We start from the raw sequence: 23,923 nt of genomic DNA on the forward strand, positions 1-23,923 counted from the left end.
GTAGTAAATAATCAACAGGCTTCCAGGTTAGAGGAGCATCCCATTCCCAGAAGCTTCACTAGTTTCTAGAAGAGGAAGAGGAGGCCTGGATGGCTGCACTGAGGGAGGAAGAGGAGCAGAGGCTAATGAGAGAAGTTACCAATGAATTAAATATTGTTCAGTAATTATTGGACTGTAGGGTTTTATAAAACATAAAATGAAAACAAATGTATCTGCACTTATTAAAGTGTCCCAACATTTGCCACAGGAGCTGCCTACAGCTCCATCTGTGTTTCCTGTTGGGAGTTCCGGTGAAAACCGCCGACGTCAAACAAGCCGCGCGACTCAAAGGTTCCGTCTCGCTCCGCTCCGCCCCGCAGCTGACTGCCCCGGGACAAACCAGGAAGAAAGTTGTTCGCTAATAAATAAACAGACAGTTCACAGTTTCTTCTGAGTGAGTCCAGTTTCAACACTTCTGATTAAAACTGCAGATTCTCCTGAAGGTGAGATTCACACCCCACTAGTAGACAGGGAGGAAACTTCAGCAGAAGAGGAGGGAGGGGCTGACTGTCACTGACTTGACTTTGTGTCTGCTGTGTTTTCACTTTCACTTTCACTCAGAAACGAAATGGCTTCAAGGTTAGAGCCCGATCTCTGCTGCCCGGTCTGTACGGAGGTCTTCAGAGACCCTGTCCTCCTGCCCTGCAACCACAGCTTCTGTAAAGACTGTGTGGTGAGATGGTGGAGAGAGAAACAAGATCAACTGTGTCCAATTTGTAATAAAAGACATCCAACAGCAGATCTACGTCTCAACCTGGCATTGAAGAACCTGTGTGAGAGCTTCTTACAGCAGAGAGAGCAGAGATCTTCAGAGGCTCTCTGCAGTCTGCATTCTGAGAAACTCAAACTCTTCTGTCTGGACCACCAGCAGCCGGTGTGTGTCATCTGCAGAGATTCGAAAAAACACACCAACCACAGATTCAGACCCATTGATGAAGCTGCTTCAGAACTCAGGAAGGAACTTAAGGAAACTCTGGAGCCCTTAAAGGAAAAGTTAAAGGGCTTTGAAGAAGTTCAAGTGAAGTTTGATCAAACAGCAGAACACATTAAGGTCCAGGCCCGACACACAGAGAGGCAGATTAAGGATCAGTTTAAGAAGCTTCACCAGTTTCTAGAAGAGGAAGAGGAGGCCAGGATGGCTGCACTGAGGGAGGAAGAGGAGCAGAAGAGTCAGAGGATGAAGGAGAAGATGGAGGCTCTGAGCAGAGAGATAGCAGCTCTTTCACACACAGTCAGAGCCACAGAGGACGAGCTGAGAGCTGAAGACGTCTCATTCCTGCTCAACTACAAGGCTGCAGTGGAAAGAGTCCAGCAGCGCCCCCTGCTGGAGGACCCACAGCTGGACTCAGGAGCTCTGATAGACCAGGCCAAACACCTGGGCAACCTGACCTTCAACATCTGGACCAAGATGAAGGACATGGTCTCCTACAGTCCTGTGGTTCTGGACCCAAACACTGCTCATCCACGCCTCATCCTGTCTGAAGATCTGACCAGTGTTAAACTAGGAGACACATATCGGCAGCTTCCTGAGAACCCAGAGAGGTTTGGTAAAAACGCATACTCTGTCCTGGGCTCCGAGGGCTTTTCCTCAGGAACTCACAGCTGGGATGTCCATGTCGGAGACAATACAAGCTGGTTGCTGGGCGTGTCAGCAGAGTCTGTCCACAGGAAGAGAAACATCCAGTCCAGATTATGGAGGATAGGGTTTTATAAAGGAGACTATTCAGCGCGGTCACCACCAGCTCCATCCACTGATCTCCCAGTGCAGAAGAAGCTGCAGAAGATCAGAGTGAATCTGGACTGGAGCGGAGGAAAACTGTCCTTCTCTGATCCAGACACTGACACACACATACACACCTTCACACACACTTTCACTGAGAAACTGTTCCCATACATTTTGACTGGAGATCCCCTCCCGGTGAAGATCTCACCCCTGTGACGGAGATAAAGCGAAGCAAAGTGGATTAAAATCCTGCAGCGATGTCTGTATCTGCACTGTGGAGTCAGTGAACGTGTGGTAGCTGATGCACCATCTGTTGGATCGATCAGATTCATTAATGATGAATTTAACAACATGAGCAACGTCTCACTTTTACTTTTCTCTGATTCTGTTCAGGTCTGTATTTATTGTTTTATTTTATTTAGATTAGGGACAGTGCATATTAATGAACATTGTACATGTGTAAATATGCCGTCTGTTGTCCCCAGGCAGGCTGTTGTAATAGTAAAAAAGACACACGGGAAATACATAGAAGAACCATAGAAAACCAATGCAAGGAATTATGCTAAGAGGACAGACAAAGAAAATAAAAGCTATAATTTAAGCCTTTATTTCAAACATGTAAAGAAACTGACAGAAGACAAAGCAAGCAACAACAAAAAACTAAACAAATAGTAATAGAAAACTAATCAAATTAATAAATTATATTCATCAACAGTCTTAACATGCTGGAAAGGGAGTAGGAAGAAGTAAAAAAACAAACAAACAAAAAAAAACATAACAACAATAGGCTACATAATAAGTAAGTAAGAGTGAGTTTTTTTTTTAATTCAAAACTTTGTTTCACAATACAAAAACAGTTTTTCATGGTAAAATGCAATTAATAAAGCATATTTATATTATACGCCAGGGGGAATTTATAAGTTTACAACAAAATTTTCACAGTTTTCACATATATTGATAGTCTTGATCGCTTTCTGGTTGTTTGAAAATTTGATGGAGGTTATGTATTGCTTGAGCTCACCGTTAAAAGCAGTAAAGGAAGGTTTTTTTTTAATGAACTTACATTTGTGAATATGAAATTTTGCCATTAAAATAATAAGGTTGATAATAAAAGTTATGTTAGCTTTTTCCTTGTTTTTTTTTCAGGTCAGGGAGCCCAAACAGAACATTCCTCCAAAACAAAATAAAATCACCATCAACATTGATAGCAACAAAATTACAAATATCACTCCATAGTTTTTGCACAATAGGGCAGAGTGAGTTAATGTTGTTGTAAACTCCAGAAACACACCCACATCACATGAGTCAGTAAAAGTTGCACCACACACACGCACACAAACACACACACAGGAGCGAGCAGCAGCAGCTGGACTGTCAGGCACAGACATGGAGAGAGTCGGTGCTGGAGCTGAACCTCCAGAGGAGAAATCGTGGAGACACAGGTGAGTCCAGCTCCAGTTTCATATTTTACAGTAGGCTATGTTTATCTAAATGCAATCTACACATCTTAGTGTTGTTTTCCTGCTGAAACGCTCCAGAGCCGAGGAGGCTGCTGCGTCCTGCAGCGAGGAGGAGGAGGAGGACAAACTGACCCTCATCACCTGGAACGTGGACGGGCTGGACGACGAGGAGCAGCCGCAGAGAGCGCGAGGCCTCTGCTCCGAGCTGACCAGGTGAGTCTGAGCTCAGGAGAAGACATAGTCTGTCTTTCTGTCTGTCCAGCAGATATCAGTGGAATGTTTTTGTTAATATAAGTCCTAAATAGTCCTATTTTCCGTCAGCAATCACTTACATGAAGTATTTCAGCCTAAACACGAGTCTCTCCGTCACTCTGCTCTGCTGTAACCCGAGGAGAAAATTTTCCTTGTGGGATACAAGTGTTATCCAATGAGGAGAGAGAACGGCATGAAGGGCTGTGTGTGCAGCCAAGGGATGCGCGTGAATGTGGTGACGTAGCACGAGGACCAATTGATGCCTGACAAGGGCGGGGGCTGCTAACTCATGGTGCGTTCAAAGAAACTCGTACTTTGTGTTTTTCCTTCCTGTGAAGTCATACCAGTTCGATCTGGTACGAGTTCACGGGTCGGAAGTTACGAGTGGCCGTTATAGGGAACTTTCACAGACAACAGGATGGTAAAAACACGAGCTACGGGTTACCTGGAACGCTACCAAGTCGTAGTTGTGACTTGAAGCTGTAACTTACGGTTTCAAAAGCCTGCCTTGAACGCAGCATTAGCCGAAACGGCCGTGAAGCTGATATCTGCTTTAAGTTTCGTTTCCTCAGTTTCCCCGCTGGTGCAAGTGAATCAACAATCCGCTCTGTGTCTCCCCCTGCTGGTGACACGGTGTGGCTGAATTTGCTGTTGTTATTGATTGATTATTGATAATAACAGTGCAGTTATTAATAACAGAAGAATAGATATGCAAATAATCAAACAGGAGCTAGAGGGAGTTTTCAAATAATGAGCACAAATGAAAAGTTTTAGCAGCTTTCTTGTTTTTAGAGTCACTTTTCCCTTTGAAAACCTATAAATGAAGGTTTGAGTGACTAAATTTGGTTTTATGAATATGGTATTTCCCTAAAATGATTTATTACAGATAACTCTTTCTGTTTTTTTTTTACATGCTGTGTTGTTGTTGTTGTGTTGTGTCCACAGATTCTCTCCTGACGTTGTGTTTCTGCAGGAGCTCGTGCAGCCTTACGTCCGCTTCCTGCACAAACGTCTGTCTGACGAGTACACGTACATCGAAGGTTTGTAACGTCAGAGGAAACACTAGATAGATAGATAGATAGATAGATAGATAGATAGATAGATAGATAGATAGATAGATAGATAGATAGATAACTAGACACTTTATTGAAATTGAAGTACATCTCCTGCAGTGCAAAGTCATAAAAAACTCTAAAAGGCATAAACCAACACACAAATAGAAACATACAATATGTACTGTACTGTAGTTACTGAGAGGGTGGAGACTGTGCACACACACCTGAGACTTTATTATCTAGACAAACCAACAGAAGGGAGGAGAACAAACTCTGTGCTGATTATTATATCAATTATGATTCATATGGAGAGAGACAATAAGTTTGCGTCTGTTACCTGTGTTTTGAAATAGACATAATAATGATTATTATTATTATCATCATTATTCCATGTTTATTTATAATAATATGAAATATGGGATTTGTCACTGTTAAATCTTAGCTGTGGAGCTGCTTTAGGTAATTATTATTAATGAATTATTGGGTATTTGTCTTGTTTTGCACCTTTCCTCAGGTGGGAAGGTCGGTTACTTCACTGGGATGTTGCTGAAGAAGTCTCGGGTCACTCTGCTCAAGACTAAGATCGTCGACTACCCGCTCTCTCGGATGTTGAGGAACCTGCTCGTGGCTCAGGTCGGTCGGTCGGTCGACAGACACACAGTCACTTCACCTTCACCTGCACAGGTGTGTGAGTGTGTGTGTGTGTGTGTGTCTCTCTCTCTGAACCAGGTTCTGTTCAGGGGCCAGAAGCTGTGGCTGATGACGTCTCACTTCGAGAGCTGTAAGGCCAACGCAGAGGAGCGTCTGAGGCAGCTGGGGCTGGTGATGAAGGGGATGAGCAAGGCGCCTGCAGACGTCACCGTGCTGTTCGGAGGAGACACCAACCTGAGAGATGCTGAGGTGTGTGTGTGTGTGTGTGTGTGTGTGTGTGTGGAGCTCACAGAGCCAGATGTGTCCAGGTGTTGTGGAGAACAAGGCAGCTCACCTGTGTGTGTGTCTCTACCCGTCCAGGTGGCCAAAGCGGGGCTCCCTGACAGCGTGTGTGATGTGTGGGAGGAGCTGCGAAGACCCTGGTTCTCCCGCTACACATGGGACATGAAGTACAACGACAACAAGGAGATTTCGTTCCCTGTTCAATTCCGGTTCGACCGCGTGTACCTGCGCCGGGCCACCGCGGATGGAGCTCCGCCCCTGAAGCCTGACAGCATATCTTTGGTTGGGCAGGAGAGACTGGAGTGTGGATGCTTCGTTAGTGATCACTGGGGGATCCACTGCACCTTCTCTACTCATTAGAAACACATGAACTCAAAACAACTGTCTCTGAGGCTTCATTAAAAACAAATCTCAAATTTCAAAAATCTCAAACACCTGAATAAAACTGATATAAGAATCCTGCAGCAAGTGACAGGGTTCCCACTCTTTTCTTGAAGCTGCTACAGTCTGACAGACATGTTATTATTACACTACACAAATAAATCCCCCATCCCGTTCATGCTTTGGAGACGTGTACATTTAACCAGTTTGTTTCTATGTTTATTCCTCTCTCAGCCCCAGAAGTCTGATTTAAAGATATGCACTCTATGGCTCTAGGTCATCTTTGAAATAATCTCTTACATGCTTAGAAATTATGACAATTTCCATGTGTTTTCCATGACTGGGAAACTGGTCAACCATTTTCCAGGTTTTCCAGGACACGTGGGAACCCTGGTGTAAGTGTAAATGTATTATGATGATAATGATGATGATGAAAATTGCACAAAAGTAAATTAATTCAATGAATAAATGTTGTAAACAGCTCCATCTCCAAGGCTTCGTCCTGTCCCTTTAAGACAGCAGCGTCGTAACCTAGGAGACGTTTTGTTTACTTCCGGGTTGCTCGAGTCGAAAACAAGAGGGGCAGCTACACGCCCACGACGCCGAGCAAAGCGGATTAAAATCCCGCAGCGATGGCAGGAGAGGCTGAGGACGAGATACCAGGTCAGGAACTAGAATTATCTCCTTATGTTTCACTGATTATTAACGATTAAAACCCGAAACCTTCGTTTAACGGAACCGTTTTTGCTAATTAGCGGAGCAGGTAGTCGGCGTTAGCTTCGTCTTTAGCTCCCTGGCTAACCGAGAAGAAACCCAGAATAAACCCGTGTGTTGTTGACTTTCTCCGCGTTAATCTGTCGGTTAATTATGTTTGATTATTATGTTTTTCATATTAATCAATAATTACGAGTCGTTCAGCATTTGACTCTGTTTGATAATGATTCATTTCCAGCTCTGTGAAGCAGTTTAGAACTATAATTAAATGATAACAGGTTTTCTTCTGACCTTTTAATCCTCATATTTTGTCGCACATGAAAATATGTGAAAAATAATATAAGTTTTAGAAATTACAGTCAAGTTATTGATTGTTTCTTTTGATTGAGCAGATTTAATGTTCATATTTTCTTATTGATTTAGCCTTCAGAGCTCTGAAACAAACATTCATAAACTTCCCACATATTTACAAATTAACAGCTTCAACTGTTCAAGGTCATTGATTATTTGAGATTTATTTGTATAGATCAGTATTTCTAACTATAGTTGTTTTAGTTCTTATAACCATCACCATTCTTATTAGATAAGATAAGATAATCCTTTATTCGCGCCACAGTGGAGAAATGTACAGGGTTGCAGCAGCAGACAACAGCAATGAAATGTATAGCACAGATAATAAATAGCAATAGCAGTGTTTGTAACAGAGTATGATTAATGAATAATAGGAATTAGAAAGAAAAGCTCTTGTTGTGGAGTCTGATAACTGCAGAAAGGAAGGAAATATATTTGTGAATATTGCTGTCTTGTGCTACTATTTGTCATACACCTTGCCTATTGCCTGCTAATAATTTCCTCTTTCCTCTCGTCTCTTTTCTCTTTTCTCACAGAATCAGGAGCAGTTTTCACTTTTGGGAAGAGTAAATTTGCCGACAACATCCCCAGTAAATTCTGGCTGAAAAACGACGTCCCGCTCAGAATAGCGTGTGGGGACGAACACACGGCTCTGATCACAGGTGAGAGAGACTCTGGAAGTCTGGAGAGAAGATGCTTCTCTTGTTTACACCGAGTCGAGTCGAAGCTGAAGCGTCTTTGTCTCTGTCTCTGTCTCTGCAGAAAATGGGAAACTCTTCATGTTCGGCAGCAACAACTGGGGTCAGCTGGGTCTGGGATCCAAACTGACCGTGAACAAGCCGACGTGTGTCAAAGGTCGGTGTGAACAAAACAGCTGTCAGTTGACTGCTCAGGAGCGTTGTGTTGTGTTGTGTTGTGTTGTGTTCGAGTGCTGCCACTGACAGCTGCTCTCAGATAAAGACGTGACGTGAGGAGCAGAGGAGTCCTGCTGGAGGGGGGACACACAGATTTGTCACCCCTGTAATCCCAGTCTGGTTCATAATCTGCTGTAATCTGAAGACATAGAGATGACGTGTTATGGCTGCTTACGGCCTACAAAAATTAAATTTAGTGGTTGATAAACTTATTTCACTCCTATCTAACATATCTAACCATAGGAGGAGGATGGACCTGAGCTGCAAAGAACCATCATAATAAATAATAGTTTATCTACAATATATAAATATTTCATCATTATTATAATTAGCATTATTTTGATGTACCATTTTCCAAAAAACGTCTACATAAAACCAAAAAAGCTCCAACACGACATGTTCCTGTTAAACAGAGACGATTTCACAATAAAACGCTCAAACTTTTTTATATAGTGTAAATCATAACCCCAGTTTTTTCTCATCAATTCAGTTCAGTAGTTAGCATCCTAATGACGTCAGAACAGCAGATACTGTACGTCTCCATTGACAGACAGATAGATGGATAGATGGATGGATGGATGGATGGATGGATGGATGGATGGATGGATGGATAGATAGATAGATAGATAGATAGATAGATGGATAGATGGATAGATGGATAGATAGATACAGTTTATTTGCCATTTGTACGTTTGTTAGGGTACAAACATAAAAAGGTAAAGATATATAAAGAAAGTGCACACAATTATATAAAAAAGAAGATGTAAACAGTAAAAATTAAAGAAAAAGAGTGAACAGTAAAGGGTAAAAAGACAATAAATAAAAATAAATATCAGATATTTTACACATTTCCCATTTTAACATGTTGATGTCAGGTGTCACTTCCTGTTTGTTTCCAGCTCTGAAGAGTGAGAAGGTCCAGCTGGTGGCGTGCGGCAGGAACCACACTCTGCTCTGCACCGGTCAGTGTCTCCATCTTCTTCTTCTTCACCTTCATCGGCTCCGTCCAAACGCTTCTGGTCCGACTTTCTTCTCCTGTGGTGTTTTTTCTTTCCCCCTCTGCAGCCCAGGGGAGGGTGTACGCCTCGGGGGGCAACAGCGAGGGGCAGCTGGGGCTCGGCGACTGCGAGGAGAGGACGTCGTTCCGGCGGCTGGAGTTCTTCGATGCGCGCGGGCCGGTCAGGATGCTCGCCGCCGGGTCCAACACCTCGGCCGCTCTCACAGGTGAGGCTCTGACATCATCATCACCATCACCATGACAACTGGCGTCACGAGCTCGCCGAGGCCGTGTGACTGATTGATGATGAGGGAACGTCTGTCACCCTCTGCAGAGAGCGGCAGGCTGTTCATGTGGGGCGACAACACGGAGGGGCAGATCGGCCTGGGGAAGGAGAGCCACGCCTCCTCGCCGCAGGAAGTCAGCGTGGGCCGACCAATCAGCTGGGTGTCCTGTGGCTATTATCACTCCGCCCTCGTCACAGGTGAGCGCAGCCGCAGGCGACGTTCAACAGACAGACCTGAGGCGTATATAATATAATATAATATAATATAATATAATATGTCTCAATATAATATAATAGGTAACACTTTATAATAAGTACACACTATTAAAGGCCCCATGGCATGAAAAATGTGATTTTGGTTATTTTTTTGGTGCTTGGGGAGGTCTCTGGGCCACGTATATACTGTCCCATGCATCAAACTGGTCATAAACAGAGAAACACACACCGCCCATTTGTAGGAACATTCTCTTTAAGACGAGCAGATAGCACTTCCTCCTTTCTGTGATGTCACACACAAGGTAACTCCGCCCACCGTGACCAGTTGTTTTTTTTTCAATTTTTATGAATGCAGCTTAGGTTTCAGTTACTTGCCTGTGATTGGCCCGACCACATGCCACTCTAAAACAGTCAGCCAATCAGAGGAGAGGTTCTCATTCTCTCTTCTGATTGGCCAAATGACCTGTGCCTGTTAGAACTCCAGAAAGAGGCAACAGAAAGGGGCAATATAGACGATATTAAGCGGATCACAGGTACTCAAAACCAATGATAGCCTACATCTTGTTAGAGATATCAGCAGGTAAATAAACCCAGAGAAAAGTGCACAGCATGGGGCCTTTAAACATTAATTAAAGCAGAAGTAAGCAGAATATTTGTGTTAAAGGCCCCATGGCATGAAAAATGTGATTTTGGTTATTTTTTCGTGCATGGGGAGGTCTCTGGGCCACGTATATACTGCCCCATACATGAAACTGGTCATAAACTGAGAAACACACACCGCCCATTTGTAGGAACATTCTCTTTGAGACGAGCAGATAGCACTTCCTCCTTTCTGTGATGTCACACACAAGGTAACTCCGCCCACCGTGACCGGTTGTTTTTTTTCAATTTGTATGAATGCAGCTTAGGTTTCAGTTACTTGCCTGTGATTGGCCCGACCACATGCCACTTAAAAACAGTCAGCCAATCAGAAGAGAGGTTCTCATTCTCTCTTCTGATTGGCCAAATGACCTGTGCCTGCTAGAGCTCCAGAAAGAGGCAACAGAAAGGGGCAGTATAAACGATATTAAGCAGATCACAGGTCCTCAAAACCAATGATACATCTTGTTAGGGATATCAGCAGGTAAATAAACCCAGAGAAAAGCGCACAGCATGGGGCCTTTAATATCAGTCTTAAATAGTTATATCTTCCGACAGCAATCACTTCTATAGAGTGTTTGGTCTGAAACACGGGTCTGTCTGTCACTCTGCTCTGCTGTAAGCCGAGGAGAAAACTTTCCTTGTATCCTACAAGCTTTATCCAATGAGGAGAGAGAACGGCATAAAGGGGCAGTCCTCTCTGTGTGTGCAGCCAAGGGCTGCGCGTGAATGTGGTGACGTAGGGACGAGGGCGGGGACTGCTAACTCCATCGGCTGACAGGAAGTTAGCCAAAACCACCGGATCGCTTACTTCTGCTTTAATAAAGCATTAAATACTGAATTAATAATTTATAACCCATGAATATTCATTAGTGTGTAGTTTATAAACACAGTTAAAAATGTTTTACTTATCATTTATAAGCGCTAACTTTATTTATAAACTTCATACTAATGATAATTCATGTTCTAAATGAAGAATTCATTATTTATCAATGTTTAACTAATGCTTAATAGTGTGTAGGTATTATATATATTTATTATTATAATATAATGTGTCTCTTTTGATTTTCAGAAGATGCAAAGTTTATTATGCTTTTATATTCCTCAATATAATATAATATAATATAATATAATATACTGTGTGTGTGTGTGTGTGTGTGTGTGTGTGTGTGTGTGTGTGTGTGTGTGTGTGTGTGTGTGTGTGTGTGTGTGTGTGTGTGTCAGTGGATGGAGCTCTCTACACCTTCGGCGAGCGGGACAGCGGTAAACTGGGCCTGGGCACCGAGCAGCTGCCGCGACACCGCGTCCCTCAGCTGGTGAAGAGCATCAAGGAGCCGGTGACACAGGTGGCGTGTGGCGGCGGACACACGGTGGCGCTCACAGGTAACCAGCAGCACTCACACACACACACACAAACACACGTGGAGGTGGGAGGAGCTACGGCGGCCTGTGTGTGTGTCTGACTCCGCCCCCCTGTCTGTGTCTCAGAGGACGACGTCTACACCTTCGGCCTGGGGCAGTTCGGGCAGCTCGGACACGGGACGTTCATCTTCGAGTCGCGGCTGCCGCGGCCGGTGGAGCACTTCCGCAGGGGGCGTGTCTGTCAGGTGGCGTGCGGCGAGAACCACACGGCCGTCATCACAGGTGAGCACCGCCCACTTTTACACCCTCGCTTGGCTGCTGCCGCCGAGCCGAGCTGACCTCTGTGTGTGTGTGTGTTTCCAGACGGAGGGCTGCTCTACACGTTTGGAGACGGGCGCCACGGGAAGTTGTGTCTGGGGGAGGAGAACTTCACCAACCAGTTCAAACCCACGCTGTGTCCGCGCTTCCTCAAGTACAACATCCAGGCGGTGCGTTCAGGGACTGCCACGCCTGTTTGTTGTGAATTAGATAGATTTGTTGCCATGTCAGAAGTTGTGTTTCCATTAAAGGGATATTTCAACATTTTTGGCAAATTGGCCCATTGCCATAATCCCTATAGTCATAGCAGTAGGTTTGTTACCTTTAATTGTCGGTGCAAGCTATTTTTAGAACAGCGGAGCAGAGCCGTGAGCTGCTCAGAGCTACGCTACAGAGGCTCATGGGATTTCTTGGTTTCCCTCATCAAACTCATCAAATACACAATCCAACAACTCCACAACGCTCTGGTGGACAAGTTGTGACCTGCACATTCACCACGCTATGAGATAATAACAGAACGTTACCAGACAGAGTTGTTTTAGAGGGAAATACAGAGACTGCTTGCTGAAAAACTGCCCCCGACGGGAACGTGCATCAGCGGTTTTGCATGAATTCACCTCTAAAACAACTCTGTCTGGTAACGTTGTGTTATTATCTCATAGCGTGGTGAATGTGCAGCTCACAACTTGTCCACCAGAGCGTTGTGGAGTTGTTGGATTGTGTATTTTGATGAGTTTGATGAGGGAAACCAAGAAATCCCATGAGCCTCCGTAGCGTAGCTCTGAGCAGCTCACGGCTCTGCTCCGCCGTTCTAAAAACAGCTTGCACCGACAATTAAAGGCAACGAACCTGCTGCTATGACTATAGGGACTATGGCAATGGGCCAATTTGCGAAAAAGTTGAACTATCCCTTTAAAAGTCTGTTCTTCATTCACAAGAAGAGAAGTTACACACTTTGTACAGTTTTTTAGAAGTATCGTTTTTATTCTGTGCTCCAGGCCGTGTGCGGCGGCTGTCACATGGTGGTCCTGGCGCGGCCGCGTGAGGGAACGCGTGGCGAGGCGACGCTGGAGGAGGACGACGTGACCGAGGACTTCCTGGAGAAGCCGTACGTGGAGCTGCTGGGCGACACGAGCGACTCCTCCGCCGCCCTGCAGAGGAGCCTCTCCGCCCGCGTCCGCCGCCGGGAGAGGGTGAGCGCACGCCGCACGGACGGAAGGAAGGAAGGAAGGGGGCGGAGCTAAACCCCCCCGGACAACAACAACGCAGCTCATTGGCTGACGGTGCGTGTTGTGTTTCCCTCTGCAGGAACGCTCTCCGGATCAGTTCGGCGCCATGTTCCGCACTCTGCCCGTCGCCATGACGGCCGGGTTCCTCCACCCGCCGCTGCCCGTCTCCGCCCACACCGCCCCCCCCCGCCTGCCGCCGCCGGAGCTGAGCCACAGAAAGGTGCTCAACGGGTCGATGCACCAGGGTACCTACCTCACCCCCTCTCCCTCCTTCTCCTCCTCCTCTCTCTCCTCTCCCTTCTCCTCTTCCTCCTCTTCCTCCCTCTCCCTCCTCTTCTTCCTTTTCCTCTTCCTCCCTCCTCCTCTTCCTCCTCTACTTCCTTCTCCTCTTCCTCCCTCCTCCTCCTCTCCCTCCTCCTCCTTCACTTCCTCCCTCCTCCTCTTCCTCCTCTTCTTCCTCCTCCTCTTCCTCCCTCCTTCTCTCTTCACTTCCTCCCTCCTCCTCTTCTTCCTCCTCCTCTTCCTCCCTCCTCATCTCCCCCTCCTCTTCCTCCCTCCTCCTCTCCCTCCTCCTCCTCCTCTTCCTCCTCTCCCTCCTCATCTCCCCCCTCCTCTTCCTCCCTCCTTCTCTCTCCTTCTCTTCCTCCTCCTCTTTCTCCCTCTCCCTCCTCTTCTTCCTCCTCCTCTTCCTCCCTCCTCATCTCCCTCCTCTTCTTCCTCTTCCTCCTCCCCTTCCTCTCTCCTCCTCACCCTCCCTCCTCCTCTTCCTCCTCTCCCTCTCCTCCTGGTTTAGGTCGAGAACCGTTTGTCTGTTTGTTGTGTTTGTTTGTTTACCTGCGGACTAACATGGCTTCGTGTTCAGCGCAGGCAGGCGGTGAGACAGACGGCGCTGCTGAGAGCCTGACGGACGCCGACAGCGTTAAAGGCCTCGGAGACACGACCGACCTCCTCAACATGGTGAGCTCCGACCTCTGACCTCTGACCTCTGAGCTCTGAGCTCTGAGTCGATGGCGCTCTGTGACCTACTTCCTGTTTCTCCTCCTTCCTCCTCCAGACGCACATGATGACGATGGACCCCAGCGACAAGTCCCTGGCTCTGTCTCCGGTGCAGAAGGTAACGTTCACGCCGACGCCACCTGGTCGTCGATACATCTGATTGATTATGAGACTGATGATTAACGGGCAACACGTTTAGACACGATCGATCTCCAGGGCCGAGTCGTTCAATACGTGTAATCTAATCGGATTTGTGATCCAGTCTTGGTTTTAATATGTATAATATGGTTTTAATATAATATAATATAATATAATATAATATATAATTATAATAATAATCTAGTTTTAATCTGGATCAAACCCTCAGTATGTGTTGTTTAAAACTTTTTAGTGGGATCAGGAAAACTTTGATCCAGAACATCAGGATTATTCTGATCCCAGCAGTTTGATGGATTCAGGAACAACATGTGATTTAAATTCAAATCAATCCGTCAAATAAACAACATTTATAATGTAGTATATAAACATTTATTAATTTATATGTTGCACCTGAGTTTTAAACCATTACACTAATAAAGTAAGTAGTAGTAAGTAGTAAGTAGTAGTAAGAACTTTTCCCCAACTACTGGATTATTTAATGGAATTTGAAGTTTGAGTTTGAAACACATGAAAAAATATTCACAATGTATTTGACTAATGTATTGTATATTTGATTTTTATTTTTTATTTAAAAGACATTGAAGAAACGAAAAACAGCACAGAAAACAACAGATTACAGACCGATCAGCCTTCAGTCTGATACACAGTCACATTTAAAACTCATTATCAAGATTTAATAATCTAGAAAAGTTTGTATCTGGATCAGCCTGATCCAATCCAACTGTGTTTGAACAACTGGGATAAAAGTAAAGACGGATTAAATTATCCTGGATGGAAATCTGGATAATTTTGATCCAGATGAAACCTTTTGAACAACTCGGCCCTGGTTTTTGTTTCCTCACATAAAAACTTTACCACCGATTGGTTTCTGATCAACAGCTTTGATCCAAACGTCCTCCATCATCTCCCTTCATTCTTCTTTTTTTTCTTATTTCTTATCTCTCTCTCTCTCTCTGTCTCTCCTGAGTTGTCTGCATGTCTCTCGCCCTCTCTAACGCACGCCTCTCTTTCATCCTCTTCCTGCTTTCCGCCGGCGGCCGTAGACGAAGCGCGAGCACGGTAAGACTGGGAGCGCGCCGTCCGAGCAGAGCAGCTTCTCCTCTTCCTCCTCCTCGTGCCGTAGGAGCGGCGAGGCGGCCTCTCCTCGCCGGCCGCTGCCCACCGAGCTGCTCCGAGGTCACGGTCGCTCTCGGACGACGAGTCAGAACAAAGAGAACGTGATGGCGGCCGAGCTGCGGCGGAGCGGCGGCGGCGAACGCAAACCTCTGACCATCGAGGACATCAGGAAGGCGGCGTCCACCACGCAGCGGCGGCGGCGGCCGACGCAGGGCAGGAGTCAGCTGATCCAGGTCGGCAGGAAGCGGGAAGCCTCAGGCGGCGGCGGCGGCGGCTCCTCGCCCGACGTCAGCACAGGAAGTTCTGCAGGTTTGAGCAAAACCTCCAAGAACGAGAAAAACAAAAAAGCTGCTCAGTCCAAAAAGGAAACGCTGAAAGGCGTCGGCCTCGTCGCCACGGCCGCCGCCGCCGCCGCCGCCGCCGCCGCCGCCGCCGCCGCCACCACGTCGGCTCTGGTGCATCAGGCGGCGTCGAGAGGCGGAGTCAGGTCGCCGTCGTCTTTGTCGTCGCCGAGGAAATCGAGAAGCGGCGAATCGGAATCCAGCGCCGCCGCCGCCGACGTCAGCAACAAATCGGCCGTGAGCATCAACATCACGCCGGCGTCGGAGAGTCGGGACGAGAAGGGGACGGAGGAAGAGGAGGAGGAGGAGGAGGAAGAGGAAGAGGAGGAGGAGGAGGAGCAGACGACCTCCGTCAAACAGGAGGAGGAGCAGAGGACGAGTGCAGACGTAAGCGAGGAAGAAGAAGAGGAGGAAGAGGAGGAGAGTGTGAAGAAAGAAAAAGAAGACGAGGATGAGAAAGACAGTGACACTCTGCAGGAGGAGGAGGAGGAGGAGGAGGAGGAGAAGAGTGATGTAGAGGAGGAGGAGGGTGAGGAGGAGGAGGAAGAGGAGGAGGAGGAGGAAACAGGAAGTGACAGCGAAGGCGTGACTGTAGGGAAAGAGAGCAAAGGAGGTGATGCAGAGGAGGAGGAGGAGGAGGAGGAGGAAGGGTCAAGTCAGGAGACAGAAAGTAAAGGAGGAGAGAGTGAAGAAGAGGAGGAGGAAGAGGAGGAGGAGGAGGAGGAGGGCTTGGAAAACAAGGGAGAGGAAGAGGAGGATGAAAGTGAGTCCTTAAAGTCTTCCGAGGAAGAGGAGGAGGAGAGTGGTGAGGAAGAGAGTGAAGAAGAGGAAGAGGAGGAGGAAGAGGGAGAGGAGGAGGAGGAAAAAGAGAGTGAGGAGGAGGTGGCAGAGGAGGAAGAGGAAGAAGAGGCGGTGGAAGAGGAGGAGGAAGAAGAGGAGGAAAAGGAGAGTGAGGATGAAGTGGCAGAGGAAGAGGAGGAGGAGGAGGAGGAGGCTGAAAATGAAAGTGAAGAAGAGGTAGCAGAGGAGGAGGAGGAGGAAGAAAAGGGCGAGGAGGAGGGAGATGAGGAGGAGGAGGAAGAGGAGGAGGAAAAGGTTGATAATGAAATAGAGGAAGAAGAAGAGGAGGAGGAAGAAGAGGAAGAGGAGGAGGAAGAAGAGGAGGAGGAGGAAGAAGAGGAAGAAGAGGAGGAGGTGCAAAAGAAGAAGTCTGTGGTGAAGCGAGCTGCAGGTAAACGGAGGTCGGGGGTCAGAGGTCAGGGGGCGGAGCCAGAGGAGTTCTGGGGCGACGTTTTACCTCAGTACCTGAACCTGAAGTAACTGAGAGGTCACATGGTTTCTCCTCCTCCTCCTTCTCCTCCTTCTCCTCCTCCTCCTTCTCCATCTTGTTTTGTTTCCGCTCTGCTGCAGTTTTCAGACTCGGTGCCTTTAAAACAGAAGCTTCTCGCTTTGCTGCTTTTTACATTTTTTATTCTTCTGCTCTCAATTCTCTCGTTTATTTTTTGTTTTGTTTTTTGTAATAAACGTGTGTTTTCTTTAGTTTGTGTTTGTGTTTTTGTTTTTGTGTCGTTTCCTCTTCATCTCCGTCTTCTTCTTCATCATCATCAAGTTCGATCTTCAGGTTAAAAGTTCATTTTCTTTAAGATAAAACAGAGTTAGAAAGTTTTTTTTTTCGACTGGCGTGACCTCGTCCGGCGCTGTGATTGGTCGGTTTCAGGAGCAGGTGGGACTTGTTTTCTTCTTTCTGTTTATATCGTCCCATCATCCTCCAGTTTCCCTCCTTTAATCGGTGATGTAGCTCCTCCTCCTCCTCCTCCTCCTCCTCCTCCTCCTCCTCCTCCTCGTGTTTTCTCCTGTAGCTGAAACTGAGACTTGATCCTGTGTCTTAATTTCCTCTGTTTTTTGTTTTTTTTAGGATGTGACGAAGGGATTCACTTCAACTCAGAGCAAAGACGAGGAGAAAGAGGATGAGGATGAAGAGGAGGAGGAGGAGGAGGACGATGCTGCTGCTGATGATGAAGAGGAGGCGGAGAAGGAGGCTGAAGCTCCGTCGCCTCAGAACCAGGAGGAGGCTCCGAGTGGAGTAGGTTCACTGATCTGAGTTCAGCGTTTTGACTCTTTCACTCACTCGGCGTTGGTAACACGAACGTCTTTTTTTTTTTACAGAAACTTGAGGAGCTGAAGGAGGAGTCGGTGCCTGACGGAGAGCAGAGAGGTGAGAGGAGGAGGAGGAGGAGGAGGAGAGGAAGTGGAGGTGAAGGTGAAGATGAGGCTGTAGGGAAAGGAGGCGATGCAGAGGAAGAGGAGGAGGAAAGAGAGGAGAATGAGGAAGAAAAGGAGGAAGAAGAAGAAAGCAATGAAGAGGAGGAGGAGAATGAGGAAGAAAAGGAGGAAGAGAAAGAGAGTGTAAATGAGGAGGAAACAGGAAGTGAGAGTGAAGCTGAGGATGAAGGAACAGAGAGTAAAGGAGGTGAAGTAGACGAGGAGGAGGAAGAAAGTGAGGAGACTGATAGCGAGAGTGAGAGTGAAAATGAAGAGGAGGAAGATGATGATGAGGAAGATGAGGAGGAGGAGGAGGAGGAGGAAGGTGACAGTGAGAGGCTTTTCATAAAAACAAGTGATAATAATAAAACGAAGCTTCATCGTCATCGGTTTGTGATTCTGATGAACAGTTTCCTCGTGTCCAACAGCAGCGGAGATCACAGAGGACGCCACGGGCGACGCCTCCAAACCGGCCAATGGGACGGCAGACGGCGACTCAAAGAGCCAACCAGGCGTCAACAAAAAGGTAGAAGGCTCAAAACACACACAGCGACACGTTTATCAACACAAAGTGAGATACACAGTACATGGACATCCGGTTGTGAAATCCGTGGTGGCGGACGGTAAACGTTAAAATATTTCAATTTAGGACACCTCAAGCTATTTCACATCTTTAAATTATGGCAAAACAATCTCATTATACTTAAAATAAGACTCATCATATTAAAAAGTAGCTTGTTTTTAGACACTTTTCACTTCTTTCAAGCATAATTTCACTCAAAATAATCTGATAGTGGCGCAAGTTTTTCTTTCTTATTACAAGCACAAAAAAACTGCTTTCACTGGCAGATTTTTCTACTTATTTTAAGTGAAAAGTTGAGTCTTATTTTAAGTGGAAAGAGATTAGTTTTGACTAGAAATTAGACAAATATTCTTGGAAAGATTTTGAGTTAATGCAGTGTACAAACTGTATGAGAGAATGAAGGTGAGAAATAAAATAGGCCGACATGACGTCACAACAGGGCGGTTGCCATGTTGACTGTGAAGATGCTCCAACACTTCTTCTCCCTCTCCCTCTCCGTCCTCCCCCCAGCTCTCCCTCTTCAGACGCCTCTCCTTCACCAGGGCGAAGCAGCCCAGTGACAGAGACCAAGCCCCAGCGGAGGGCACCGTCAGCGGGGAGGCAGCCGCCCAGGGGGAGCCTCCGTCCCCCAACGCCACCGCTAACGCCAACCCAGGGACGAGCAGAGGCGGAGCTCAGCAGAAAGCCGTGGCGCCCGGAGGAGCCCGAGGGCCGCGCTCCGGGGCCTGCACCCTGCTGTGATCCCAGATGACCACGGCTTGGTTTGGTTTCCCGTGTTTGCGTGCAGCTTTAAGAATCAACTACTTTAACTTTAACCACTGTTCACAAGTGACCTACAGCTGAGCCTCCTGGACCATCCAGCTGCTGGGAGGTTTTACCCTCTTTTTAAAAAATGTTGTGTTTGTGTGTGTGTGTGTGTGTGCGTGAATGTGTGTGTGATTTTTAAACTGTGAGGATGTAAATATTCTTATTTATTAAGACGTGGTCCTTGAGCACATTTGCACTTTTGATGTGATCTGTTTGCATTTCGAGGAGATCCGTCAGTTTTATATTTTGTGGTGATAATCTCATCCGACTGACTCTCATGTTCGTCTTTTTTTAACCTCTCTGGATTTTATGTGATCACCAGTGAAACATTTTTGATATGAAGCTGAACAGGAGTCATTATTTTTGTATTGTGAAAAAGCCTATTGCATAAAAAATATATCAAACGTGTTTTTGACCTTTTTCTTTTTCTTGTTAAAACATGATGAACTGTTCTCACACGGGTTAATATTCTGCAGTGCAATATAAAATATAACATCTTGCATAAATCCAAAGCCATTGCAATAATTATAATATAAAAGAAATTAAAATTGAATAATAAAATATTATATTATATTTAAAATTCAAATATAGCTGATAATATTTTTTTTTAAATTGCAGAAATAATGGTGTTGATCGTTTAAAATGGCTTCAAATGTTGAAATGAGTCATTTTATTCATTATTAAACGTTTTAATAATAATGTCAGAAAGGTTAGCATGCAAATTGTCTTAAAAAATACAACTTTATTCTTTATTTAGAGTTTGAGTTTAACAGTAGGCTACGTATATAATATATACAAACAATCAGGCTTTTCCAAATCGCAATGCATACATGAAATAAAGATTAAAAAATAGTAATAAACAAAATAATATAATAAAAGATTGACGCTAATTCGTGCGTTACCATGGTAACATCACCCAAAAGAAGAAGTTCAGATCGCTAATTAGCTCCACCTGCGGTCGTTCAACCTTCTGCACACAACACACCGAGGAGCTGACGGTGAATCTTCAAGTGCACAGGTGAGTTTAAACAACATTTATGATACACTGTCATAAAACATTCCTGTGAGTGAGTAAAGAGAGTTTATTTGACGGTTTTACGGAGATAAAAGTGAGTTTTGCGGCTGCAGGCTGTTGTAGTTGTAGTTCCGCCAGTGACCACCAGGGGGAGACCGACCACCGCGCCCTCGCTCTCCCCGCGGCTCCGTCGCTCTTGTCGGCCCCGTCGTTGACTGTTGACACCCGGCAGGAAGTCCGCAGCAGCTCCGTTGTTGTCCTCCGCTCACTTCGCCTTTTCTATGCTTTTTTCCCTTTAATTTCAACCCGAAAAACGAACTGTTCGACCCCCGAGAACCGCCGCTAAACACCGGGAACGATGGAGTACCACAACGGAAACGAGGTTTGTACCCGCATCGCCTTTATTTTTTATTTATTTTTGTCCTTGTTGCTTTTAGCAGAGCAGCCACTCCTTAATGTTGACGTTAGCCCACATCCACATGACTAACACTGTTATTAAAATCATTATATTATACATATTATATTATATTTTATTCATAATAATCCAATAAGATGCTAATGATACGTAAATTACCTGATGCTGCATTGATTTACTGATGAAACCTGCAGGGCCTTGATGCTAAACTGGCAACCATTCGCTCTTATAATATAACAATGTTGAAATGATTTAATTGCATGTTTTAATCTCATATTGCATCATTTACATAGTTGTAGATATGTATTGGCAGTTGTTCCCCCCCTGATGACAGTGTAATCTGGATGTGTTCACCGTTGAGTGTCGACTTTAATTATTTATATTTGTGTCATTGTTGTTTTCAGGGCTCCTTCAACTCTGAAGAAGCTGATGGTATTGTCAAAGAGGTGATTCCACTTTTATTTTTATTTTCCAGTAACTTTACGTTGGTTAAAAAAAATCACAGTTTCCCACTGAGATTCAGATTTGTATGAAAAGTGAAAAGTCAAAACTCAGATTTGTCCTAATTCAGTCTATGATTAGATCTTAATATGGTTAGGAAATGATGAAATAAAGTGTCACGCTAACACACAGTTTGGATTTATGATGTGATGTGTTTGAGGTCAGTATTTGTATTTATTAAAGATACTGTAGCTCAGGGCTGCTCAATTAAACCAAAACATGTCAAATCTGCTATAAATAACATAATGAATTGATTTATTTCCAAGACGTTGCTGCTTTTAGGTGTTTGTAGCTTCAGTAGGAGGTTTATTAAAGATCTGGTTCATGATTAGTTACTCATTTTTGATTTAATATATAAAAAAAAGTGTGAACACATGATGGGGTTTTGTCCTCCGGCTGCTTCTCGGAGCCGTTCTCACGTCACATTCTGGAGAAATGTTTGTAGAAAATGTGCTGGACTCGGCTCAGCGACACCGATGTTGACTGAAGAGCAGAACAGTGTTTGCTCTTTTACTTCAGCGTCCTCGGGGGCGAAGCAGCATCCAGTGACTTCCACATGACTGGAAACACTCACAGTGTGTGTGTCTGTGTGTGTGTGTGTGTGTGTGTGTGTCTCAGTGCATCGAGAGCGTCCTGGGCAGCGACGACTACAGCCAGAGTCTGGTGAACAAGTGGACGGCGAGCGTGGTGGAGCGCTGCCTCACTCAGCTCGTCAAACAGGGGAAACCGTACAAGTACATCGGTATGAGACCACAGCACATGAGAGTGAAACTTTTATTCAGTTTTCTTTCATTCATACACGTGTCTCTGTCTCTGTCTCTGCAGTGACGTGCGCCGTGATGCAGAAAGTAGGAGCTGGACTCCACACGGCCAACTCCTGCTACTGGGACACAGCCATGGACGGTGAGGACACACAGAGACACAGAGACACAGACAGTGTCCACACAGAGACACCACAGATCAAAGATCCCTATAGTCATAGCAGTAGGTTCGTTACCTTTATTTGTCGGTGCAAGCTGTTTTTAGAACGGCGGAGCAGAGCCGTGAGCTGCTCAGAGCTACGCTACGGAGGCTCATGGGATTTCTTGGTTTCCCTCATCAAACTCATCAAATACACAATCCAACAACTCCACAACGCTCTGGTGGACAAGTTGTGACCAAGTTGTGATCTGCACATTCACCACGCTATGAGATAATAACACAACGTTACCAGACAGAGTTGTTCTAGAGGGAAATTCATGCAAAACTGCTGATGCACGTTGCCTTCAGGGACAGTTTTTCAGCAAGCAGACTCTGTATTTCCCTCTAAAACAACTTATGATCTTTAGTCAACAGCCAGCCGGTGCAGACGCCATGTTGCTGTCGTTTAGTTACTAAATGCTCATTTTTCTAATAATAATGTAGTTGTTAAGTTGTTTTATCAAGATACAGCCTGCTACGTTAAATGTTTGAGCGTTTATCTAACCATAGTTCCAGCTGCTGTTTGTGGAGACTTTCAGCTGAATGTGTCCCTGGTTGTGGTGTTTATACACATTATTTGTTTGAATATCAACTTACAACTAACTCAACTAACTTATAGGCTACAAAAACAACTAATAACTGACAGATAGTCCACAACAATTTCAAAAACATGGACCTGATGGAGACGTCGATGATAGCTGTGTTTGTGGTTTATGATTAAACTGGAAGGATTAACAGTGCAAATATAAAAAAAATAATAAACTAATGTCACAAAATAGCCCTTAACACTTGGTTTTGAGGGGATACTAAGGTTAGGGGTTAAGATTGGAATTGGAATTCACCCTAAAAGTCAAGGATTTACCTTAGATTTTTCCAGTCGCAGCTAAAATCAATCACTCACACCTGTCGCAGCCTCTCAGCTGGTGTGTGTGTGTGTGTGTGTGTGTGTGGTTTAATTCTCTCTGTGGCTTTCAGCTGAATTGGTTTAATCCCAGACTTCCTCTCTGCTCTTGAGGTGTTAAAGCTGAAACTCAGCTCAAACTGTGTCCTGGTGTGTCTGTCCATCATGGACATTAATGTGACTGATGAATCCACATCACAAGAGATCAGACACTGAGGTTTGGACTAAAACTGCACAGCTGGAAGACGTGCACTAATGATTATCTATGAACAGAAGGTCTTAGTTATTTACTTCAGTGGTTTTTAATTTAATTTTTTATTGTTTTACCCTTTAATTATTCTATTAAATCCTGTGTTCTGCTTCGTCTCTACAGGAAGCTGCACGGTCAGATGGGAGAACCGCACCATGTACTGTGTGGTCAGTGTGTTTGCTGTGGCCGTGGCATAGGACACACACACACACACACACACACACACACACACACACACACACACACACACACACACACACACACACACACACACATATGCACACACTATATATATATAAATAAATCAATGTACAGAAAGGAGCACCACCACCAGGAGAGAGTTGCAGTGAGTCCCTGTGACCAGCAGGGGGCCACACACTCCACCATGCAGCTGCAGAGAGGAGAACATCTGGATGTCCGTCAGCTTCTCCTCCTTCAGCCTCCAGATGCACGTCAACGTTATTTATGAGCTTGTGTGCTTCAGCAGCTTCACTCTGTCAGTTTGTCGTGAGGATCATGGAAACAGGACTTTTGTACTCGATCGGTTCGCTGCAGGAAAATAAACAGGAGATTTCTGACCAACACCGTTTTCATGAGTTCTCTTTTATTCAACCGCAAACACTTCCTCTGTCAATTGTTTTTAAAATTAGAAATTAATGAATGAATGTAGGACACACTGAAAGAGACACACACAGTTTCTCTGGTCTTTGTCTCTTTGGTCATTTAGCATATTTTTATGATTATTTGG

The 23,923-nt window shown here is 45.3% G+C and overlaps 5 protein-coding genes across 6 annotated transcripts; all 5 read left to right on the forward strand.

Moving 5' to 3' along the window:
• Nucleotides 1-607: 607 nt before the first annotated feature.
• On the forward strand, nucleotides 608-1,978 carry LOC310997536 (nuclear factor 7, brain-like; the record flags this gene model as incomplete). Its single annotated transcript, XM_083987273.1, has 1 exon — nucleotides 608-1,978. The coding sequence occupies one exon, from the start codon at nucleotides 608-610 to the stop codon at nucleotides 1,976-1,978; it is 1,371 nt and encodes a 456-aa protein (XP_083843399.1).
• Nucleotides 1,979-3,089: 1,111 nt separating this feature from the next.
• Nucleotides 3,090-6,348, forward strand: LOC310997134 (tyrosyl-DNA phosphodiesterase 2-like). 2 transcript variants are annotated; one of them, XR_014595927.1, is made up of 7 exons: nucleotides 3,090-3,204; nucleotides 3,301-3,435; nucleotides 4,420-4,514; nucleotides 5,044-5,162; nucleotides 5,259-5,429; nucleotides 5,541-6,238; nucleotides 6,325-6,348. XR_014595927.1 is itself a non-coding variant. In XM_083986774.1 (6 exons), exons 1-6 carry the CDS (start codon nucleotides 3,149-3,151, stop codon nucleotides 5,820-5,822), a joined length of 858 nt encoding a protein of 285 aa, XP_083842900.1. In that variant the 5' UTR covers nucleotides 3,090-3,148; the 3' UTR covers nucleotides 5,823-6,336. The 2 variants fall into 2 exon arrangements, 1 of the variants encoding a protein (XP_083842900.1); XM_083986774.1 differs by having other exon boundaries at nucleotides 5,541-6,336.
• Nucleotides 6,349-6,415: 67 nt separating this feature from the next.
• rpgrb (retinitis pigmentosa GTPase regulator b) lies at nucleotides 6,416-19,420 on the forward strand. The gene is made up of 17 exons (XM_083986902.1): nucleotides 6,416-6,506; nucleotides 7,445-7,570; nucleotides 7,671-7,763; nucleotides 8,722-8,784; nucleotides 8,888-9,046; nucleotides 9,154-9,303; nucleotides 11,185-11,343; nucleotides 11,449-11,604; nucleotides 11,686-11,810; nucleotides 12,639-12,833; nucleotides 12,949-13,114; nucleotides 13,732-13,826; nucleotides 13,924-13,983; nucleotides 17,397-17,564; nucleotides 17,648-17,696; nucleotides 18,172-18,269; nucleotides 18,837-19,420. The coding sequence occupies exons 1-17, from the start codon at nucleotides 6,476-6,478 to the stop codon at nucleotides 19,065-19,067; spliced, it is 2,124 nt and encodes a 707-aa protein (XP_083843028.1). The 5' UTR covers nucleotides 6,416-6,475; the 3' UTR covers nucleotides 19,068-19,420.
• LOC310997498 (uncharacterized protein) lies at nucleotides 15,245-16,814 on the forward strand (the record flags this gene model as incomplete). The annotated part of the gene is made up of 2 exons (XM_083987208.1): nucleotides 15,245-15,520; nucleotides 15,605-16,814. 2 exons carry the CDS (start codon nucleotides 15,245-15,247, stop codon nucleotides 16,799-16,801), a joined length of 1,473 nt encoding a protein of 490 aa, XP_083843334.1. The 3' UTR covers nucleotides 16,802-16,814.
• Nucleotides 19,421-20,372: 952 nt separating the features above from the next.
• LOC311000533 (dynein light chain Tctex-type 3-like) lies at nucleotides 20,373-23,748 on the forward strand. The gene is made up of 5 exons (XM_083991272.1): nucleotides 20,373-20,530; nucleotides 20,968-21,009; nucleotides 21,683-21,806; nucleotides 21,890-21,967; nucleotides 23,299-23,748. Exons 1-5 carry the CDS (start codon nucleotides 20,507-20,509, stop codon nucleotides 23,370-23,372), a joined length of 342 nt encoding a protein of 113 aa, XP_083847398.1. The 5' UTR covers nucleotides 20,373-20,506; the 3' UTR covers nucleotides 23,373-23,748.
• The last annotated feature ends 175 nt before the right edge of the window (nucleotides 23,749-23,923 follow it).

The sequence above is a fragment of the Trachurus trachurus genome (assembly GCF_905171665.1).
Source record: "Trachurus trachurus genome assembly, chromosome: 2".
Lineage (NCBI taxonomy): Eukaryota > Metazoa > Chordata > Actinopteri > Carangiformes > Carangidae > Trachurus > Trachurus trachurus.